The sequence below is a fragment of the Paramormyrops kingsleyae genome, chromosome 17 (genome assembly GCF_048594095.1).
Source record: "Paramormyrops kingsleyae isolate MSU_618 chromosome 17, PKINGS_0.4, whole genome shotgun sequence".
NCBI lineage: Eukaryota > Metazoa > Chordata > Actinopteri > Osteoglossiformes > Mormyridae > Paramormyrops > Paramormyrops kingsleyae.
In genome coordinates, this window is record NC_132813.1 from 4027014 (window position 1) to 4034946 (window position 7933).

Below are 7933 nucleotides of genomic sequence, written 5' to 3' on the forward strand. Positions count from 1 at the left end.
GCAGCATATTTTGAGGTATGCAGTGAGCTATAGGGCACAATCGTGGGTCTAACAAGGGGCACCCACACTCTGCTTTTACACTGACGTGTGAGGAGTTGCAGTCCCGTACATGGCCATGAGGTGGAGCCAAACGCAGGGTAGTTTGGTCCTCCTGATCAGCAGCTGAAACTGTCATATGTATTACATTTAGTATGATATATGAAATGAAATACATGTAACAGTTGTATTTTTTTAAGGTATGCAAAATACTGCAGTACGGTTTAGTAGTGTACCCTAAAGGTGAAATTAGGAAAGCACTTGGGGATGTTTTCTTCTGGAAAAGTCTAATCAAGCACACTACGATTTTTATATTTCTTAATGTGTCCGTCCTTCCATTGGAGCGCAGGCCAGACTCTCTGGGTAAGTCAGACACGAGTAGTTTTGCTATTATTAAATTTAGTCAAGACAAACACTACTGTACAGATTATTTTTTTCTTTTCCTGACATATTTAATGAAAGAGGTCTGGTCCAGTCGGACCCGTCCAGGTGAGCTTGAGTTTGGCCCGGCTGCACGGACTCCTGCCTGCTTTTATCATTTTGATGCGCTGTTCCTCCACACGTTCCTGTGGGTGAGCGACATTCCTAGCAGTACTGTAGCTGATCTCGGTGTCACGCACCCTCCCAGGGCGTGACGTGACTCCAGTTAAGGTTGAAAAATCAGGTGAGGTTTGTTCCCTCCCAGATGATGCAAACGAGCGGAACAGCCGTGCGGTGTCGTGACCTGTCTGACGCGTCATGTGCACCGTAACAATCGGAGCAGGGAGTCGCATTTGATTCGGCCGCCTCTTTATTGTCTGCTGACACGGACTGTGACATAGCTGTCCTTGTGCAGTGTTTTCCTCCCCCGAGGACAGGGCTGGCCACCACAGTGACTCTAGTACATTCCGTACGTTTATGATCACAAGTCCTCATCGAGCCTCTTTTTATGAATTTCCTCTTTATAGGTCATATGAATATCAGAAAACGGCGTAGTTTGGACTCAAACGAAAAGCTGACAGTACTTCTAGCGGGTATTTGGTTACTTTAAGAGCATAAATAAATGAATTTTATTCAGCCTGAGTCTGTGTTTTTTAAACCCCTGCCCCCACTTCAACACTTCAAACTGGTGCTATGTTTAGGTCACGTGAACATTTGATCAGATGGTCACATGGTGGCCGTTACAGTTCCCCTTATTTACTTTTTCTTCTTCTTTGCCGCTGTCGTCGTCTTCTTTCCCTTCCTGTGGGGGCCCATCTGCCGGCGGACCAGAGTGCCTCTCCACCACGACTGGATCTGGGGGGGGGGACGCATAAGAGAACAGAGGAGGGATCCTGAGACCTAGTATACAAGCAGCAGCACTTTCATGGAAAGGGCACAGACACACACATCATACAGCTCCCTAGCAGACCTTAAGGGCAGCGTTCCTCTGGTTCCGATCCATCTCCAGCTGCTGGCGCAGGAGTAGCTTCTGGACACGGTCCTCCTTCACCACCTGCTCGCTGTGCTGGTACTGGAACACAGCGGCAGCCTGGTCAGATCTCTGAGGCGGGAGAGGAGCAGGCAGTGGGCCCGGCGGACTTACCTTCCTGGCCAGTTCCTGCAGCTGCAGGAGGTTGCTGGCCCTGGCATTCCTGAGGGTGCTGATCTCCTGCTGCTTCTCCTCCATATCCTTCTCATATTGCTCCATCCACATCTCCAGCTTCTCCTCCAGGCGCTTGGGGAAATCCGGTCACACATTCTCATGCACAGCATACTAATCAGGCAACTAATTCTTCTAATATGTAGCATATATATATAAAAGGCACATAAAAGTGTGTGGCGATCCATTATTATTCATACAAAACAGTATGCAGGATTACAATTCACATTATTACAGTTATACTCCATCACACAGTGTCTGCACACTGAAAGCCAGTCAAACCCCAGGTTCCCTCAGCTTCAGCTTCATACTGCCTGGTGCCTCTTAAGGAATCCTTCCATCTCAGCATGAGCTCGTTTTTCCTCGTCCATCCTGTCGTGAAATAGCTGGGAGCAAAAGCAGAAAATAAAGCTCTTCGTAAACCTACAGAGGATGTCTGCTATCTGTGCCCTGGTATGAGAGACCCAGGCTCCCAGACCGTTCTCCTTTTGGTCAAGTCTGCATAACCTGGGCTGTGATTCATGAGCATCAGATTTCCAAAGGTCTACAGCCACTCAACACTGGCACTGATGTGTGAACAGACGCACCTGTATCATCTCCAGCAGCTGCTTCTCAGAGGATGCATTGAGCTTCTGCTCCTGGTAGACCAGCAGCTTGGAACACTTTGTCACGTAGCTCTTCTCCAGCGCTGTCCTGGCTTTCGTCTCCTGTAGCTGGTCTTTCAGGTGAGCTATGAAACAATCTCGGTCCTGGAGACAGAATGCTATGTGTGCAAAGGAAGCCTGGCACCTGCTCCCCCACCGACCCCGTTCAACCCTGCCAGCGATGAATGTGGTGGCCTTCTTTACCTGTAGTTTCAGGGCGTTTTCCTTTCGGATATCTTGCAGTTGTCTCTGCAGGACCTTGGTCTTGCTTTTGGCCTCCTCCTCCCTGCCACACACAGTACAGTTTGTGCACAGTTATGTGCCACCAGCATACTTAGCCCGTTACCGTATAGTAAGGCTCTAACTTCAGGACGATGTCTTGTAGTTGGCTCTTCCGCCTCTCTTCTTCGTCTATGATGCACAGCAGACTGTTGAATGTCCCAGTTGCCTGTAGCTCTTCCAACAAGGCTGTGATTGCTTGATCCACAAAGTCCCTGAGAAGTCCATAGAAAATCTGCAATCTCTCAGAGAGAACCAGCTGTGTGTGTTTTTATGCTGCTTGGTGCTGGTAGCATGTTGCTGAGTATGCATGCATGAGAAAGTGTGCCTGTACCCACCTGTTTTGCTGCACCTTGGACAGGTAAGCAGGTAAGACGGGACTTCCCAACTCTCTCTGAGACCTATGTGGCACATCCCCTAAGTCTGCTGTGGCAGCCTGACAGACCGAGAGAGCAGGCAAGACGCACGAATCAAAAACCAGAATATAGGCAATACGTTTCAACGATGCAGAGGGGGGCAGATATAACAGTGTAACGCATAAACGTCACAGGACGACCAGGCAAAATAGCTCGGCACCTCTTCCGCAGAACAACCCCGTCGGGCCCGCATGAGGTTTCCCAGGATGACCAGCTGATCAGCACAGTCCTCCAGTACCGTGGTTATCCTCAGCAGCTCTACCGCCTTGAAAGGCGACGCCATCCTGCCGGTGTACCCGCAAAACGGAGAAAAATATACTTAGCAGGACACGCTAGCTTTCTTGCACCTACTCTATGGAAATAGATCTTCCATTATCTTTATTACATTGTCCAAGTCCGAAGCACACTAAAGCTGCGGAAAGCAATTATAACCACACATGCCGCTTACCTTGCTCGTTAGTTTACAGCTTGTGTAAACTTTCGTAACCATGGCAACAAGGTAGCGCAAATAACAGACCTTTCCATTAAATTAAATTGTACAAAATAAATGAAAATCAATTACATGAATAATAAATAAAAAGTCAATTTGTAGTATTTTGATCTCATGGTTAGATATTAGATGAGAATAACACTGGCATCATATTATTTAAAAATGGCTAACAGGACAAAGCACGATAAACACAATGTTATTTACATTGTGTCATGAATGTAAAATATACATGCATGTTCCGAAATAAATAAAATATTTTTAATCAGGCGCCGCTTTGGTCACACATGGCATTAATTTCCCAGCATGCCCTGGGCTTACCCTTTTCCTCCATTTTTTACATCTGTGCAGGTGAGAGACGAAAACAACCCAAATGTCAATAGGTTTTTCAATGTTTGTTACATGAATTTGGGATGTGATTTTTATTGGTTCACACAGAATACACTCTCCACTTAATATTTTCTGCGATGTGTTTATAGAAGATACTAGGATGACAAAGATATTTAGTGGATGTTGGCTGTTCTGTTTCAGCCAACCGTGAGCCGCCAGCATACCGGCTGTTCACATTAACTCCTACTTTAGTACTAACTGTTAATGCAGTTTTGAATAAATAGGTTTCGATTAAGGTGGCCCGTGTAATACCGTATGTGGCTTTGAGGTGTAGAGTTTTCCGTAAAGAATACCTCAGCGCCATGGGTTAGTTTATAACCAACTGGCTCTGTAGCTAATGGTACAAAATGGCCGTCTGAGCGTTAACGTTAAGGGAAGAGCGGCTCGTTTGGACGCTCCGTAGCCTCTACATCATGCTGATCCTTCCTAACTATTCTCTCTTTTCCTTCGAGGTTACAAAGCCGGACGCCTGACGATCATAATGCCGGGAAGGTAAGTAGGTCACTGTCCCCCCGACCCGTATCGTCGTATTAGCAGTTCGTACGCTTCGGCTTCTTCCCCCTCGTGACCGCGACCACGGTTCGGGTTCGGTGTGGATGTGCCGGCACATCAGCTGCGTGTATAGTGACCCAGTCAGAGGGTGCTGGTGATGTTTCTAGCCCCTGTCCCTGTCACACGTGTCTGGGAGCGGCAGCGCCATTGCAACCCCATCGTAATTGCTGTGAATGTTCTGACAGCTCTTGAGGATTTTTGTAGCGGGAGTCTAATGCGTATATTTGAAAATTTATTTTGTTTACAATGGGTTTCCAGTGCCTGGTAAGGTGTTCATAAACGTAAATAAACCCCTTTCGCTGTTTCATAGTTAAGGTCCACTGTTTGGGAATGTATACATACTAACCATTCTGTGTATTAAATGTCAGATTCCGTTACAGAATCGTTTGTTTCTGTTACAGTTCATGCTGGATGTATTAGTTGCCCTTTCAGGCTATTTGTACTGCATGGTGCTGTGCATGCATAGTCTCTGTCCTTGTCGTATGTTGCACTGTGGTCCTGAAAGCATGAAGCTTTCCGTTATATGCTTGCATGTAGGGTTGCAAAGCGGCAGAAAAATTCTGGAAACTTTCCAGAAACGTATCTTTGGAAGTTAAGCTGGGGAATTTTGGAAATTTGGAACTCCATGCAAGCTGTCAGATACAGCAAAGCAAGCAAACTATGAATAATACTACGTGGAATATAACTTATAGGCAGTGCGTTTTGATGCGAATGCTTATTTTGGGGTTGTTTTTCCACACAGTTATATACAAGCACTTGGTAACACAACGATATCACTATTAGTTCCATCAAGACTTTTTCCCCCAACTACATTTACGTTGTCTGTTACAGGCTTAACCTGCAATTTTCCTGCTAATTCCCATTTCTAACTTTGAAAATTCCCAGAATTTCACAACCTTTACTTGCGTGTAGGTGACACTCAAGATGACATACCTCGACATGTTCCCGTTCTTTCCAGACTATGGAGCAAGGCCATCTTCACAGGCTACAAGCGTGGTCTGAGGAACCAGCGTGAGCACACGGCTCTGCTGAAGGTGGAAGGAGTCTACACGCGCGAAGAGACGGACTTCTACCTGGGCAAGCGCTGTGCCTACGTCTACAAGGCTAAGAAGTAAGTCTGGACTGGGTGGTCTTACTCGGTGCTCAGTGAGGAGGTTGGTGTTTCGGTGCCACAATCTCTGGTGGTGCTGGTAAGTGCCCTGATTAGCGGGTGAATGTATGACAGGCAGTGATGGTCCTATAATGCCTAGTGTATGCTCCCACGTATGTGTACATACATTATGGGGCATTGTCTGTGTATGCATAGGGACATACTTGGCACATGCGTACAGCAGTTAGATTCCACCGGACTGGCACATTCCACCTGCCGAAATGCCTAGCAACGCACTATCAATTCCTTAGATATTTCATTGATGTGCAAGTATGCTAGGCCCAAAATCTGGGCTGCAAGCGCGGACAATCCTGATGAAGAAATTTTTCACGATGCATACTGTGTGTGGAGTGTAACAGCATGCTGACAGGTGGAGTATGAACTAGGCTGAGGCCTCTTGATCGTTAGGATGCATTTATCCCAAAAGGAATGATATGTCCGCTCCATTCTGGTGTTCTGTAAATGGTCCTGAATGGTGGTGAGCCGGGTTTAGTTGAATATCATTGGAGCTGTAGTTCTGTCTGCTCCCCCCTTGGTCCTTTTGATGGCTTGCAGTGTTTCCTGGTGCGAATGAGGTTAATATTCAAGTTGGGAGTGTTCTCACTGAGCCCAGTTCAGTCCCGGCTCCAAAAGCCACTGGTATAGCTGGTCTCTCTCTCTCTTTTTTTTGTCACTATTCTAGGGTTAATTTCCCTTGCAGCACATGCCAATGTCACCAGTAAATATGGTACTTTTGACTTTTGTGTAAAGTATATAAGCTGTCCTGTGTGAACAGCTGATTTCACCTTATAGACGATAGAGATGTTGTCAGTGATCTCTAGTCCAGAGAATTACATACCGTGTTTGTGGTTTCCATCTTGCTGCAGTCTTCCGCGCCTGATGTGGCCGCTGTTTACTTGCCAGCTCTGCTGAGATTGGGGTTTCTCATTCTGTCCCGCAGGAACACAATGACCCCTGGTGGCCAGCCCAACAAGACCAGGGTCATCTGGGGCAAGATCACACGTGCCCATGGCAGCAGTGGCATGGTGCGTGCCAAGTTCAAGAACAACCTGCCCGCCAAAGCCATCGGGCACAGAGTACGAGTGGTGAGTGTTGGCTGCTGTTTCTTCAGTGTGAGCAGCTTTAACTGTGGATAGTGTCAGTTCCTTTGGCCTGAAAACCAGGTTTGTGGTTGAGAGAGAGTTCATACCCCCCCCCCCCCCACACCTGGCAGATTGTATTAGGAAGCTGTTTAACTTTTTTTTTTACTTGTAAGTGAAGCTCACAGATCTAAATATCATTGTGTACATTGTGCTAGCAGGTGACTTAATGTAATGAGATTTTCTCTCACCCTTTTTCCCCCCAGATGCTGTATCCATCACGTGTGTGAGCCTTTGTGTACATACAATAAAGTGGTCCAATCCCTGAGCAGCGTGTGCCTGTGCAGTCAGTGGGGTGGCGAATGGGGAGTGTCACTGTTGGTTCAATGGCTCTTCACGTCTGATTCTTTATGTCAGTGTAGCCCTGTGTACTTCTGGACAACCGCATCAACACACACCGGGATATTTTCTGAAATGGTGCTGGGTTGGGCATGTCATTTCGACTTTCGGAGGATTTGCGGCTGAGGCCAGAAAAATGCGCAGCTGTTTGGACTGAAAAAGGGTTTGCTAAGCATCTTTATCCTGTTTCTTAAATGATATCAGTTCGAGGTCAGAGGTCATTGCAAGCGCAGAAGGTGAGTTGGAAAGCCCTGAATATAGAATATAGGTCTTGCATTTGTTTTTGCAAGTTAAAAGCAAGTTTTTCTTTACAGTTGGGGCCCTTTTTCACTACCTTCACCATGCATTGGGCTGTAGAGTTGTTTACTTGCACTTCGTTCCGTTTACCTTGGAGGTCGGAACACAGAGCTGGGAATAATGTCACAATCTGGTTAACCTTGATCCAGTACAGCAAGTCGAAAAGCCATAAAACGATACCAGGGACCTGTTTCAAAAAACAAGATGTCTTACTTAGACAACAACATGTTAGCTTTCATTTACTGCAGTTTAAATGGCCTTTATTTTCGAGGTGGGCTTAACCCCAAGCTGCTTACTGCAACAGCAAGTAAGTCCTAAGTTAAGTATTTGGACTGTTTGACATTGGTCACCAGACCAGCAGACTGAATTGTCCCTGAAAATACTGAAAATTTAAAGATTGCGTTTATTTGGTGCCCTGTATGGAAAGTGTCACAAACGAATGGGAAGAATGTGGTAAAGCCTGCAGCTATCAAGAAATGTGGGTCTAGTGCATAATTGCTGTTTTACCTGGGTGTGGCTAGCAAAATAATTGGTCTCTAGTTTATCAAAGCTGTGCGTTCAGGGTGTGTAATACAAACAGAAA

General features: G+C 46.3%; 2 protein-coding genes across 2 annotated transcripts; one reads left to right on the top strand and one right to left on the bottom strand.

Moving 5' to 3' along the window:
• Nucleotides 1-292: 292 nt before the first annotated feature.
• Nucleotides 293-3712, bottom strand: iqcg (IQ motif containing G). The gene is made up of 10 exons (XM_023822421.2): nucleotides 3445-3712; nucleotides 3157-3280; nucleotides 2919-3016; nucleotides 2667-2795; nucleotides 2506-2587; nucleotides 2245-2406; nucleotides 1969-2043; nucleotides 1601-1732; nucleotides 1427-1528; nucleotides 293-1311 (listed from the first exon to the last, which is right to left on the bottom strand). The coding sequence occupies exons 2-10, from the start codon at nucleotides 3277-3279 to the stop codon at nucleotides 1213-1215; spliced, it is 1002 nt and encodes a 333-aa protein (XP_023678189.2). The 5' UTR covers nucleotide 3280; nucleotides 3445-3712; the 3' UTR covers nucleotides 293-1212.
• Nucleotides 3713-3755: 43 nt separating this feature from the next.
• On the top strand, nucleotides 3756-6982 carry rpl35a (ribosomal protein L35a). The gene is made up of 5 exons (XM_023822430.2): nucleotides 3756-3834; nucleotides 4326-4365; nucleotides 5384-5536; nucleotides 6516-6660; nucleotides 6921-6982. Exons 1-5 carry the CDS (start codon nucleotides 3771-3773, stop codon nucleotides 6942-6944), a joined length of 426 nt encoding a protein of 141 aa, XP_023678198.2. The 5' UTR covers nucleotides 3756-3770; the 3' UTR covers nucleotides 6945-6982.
• Nucleotides 6983-7933: the final 951 nt, after the last annotated feature.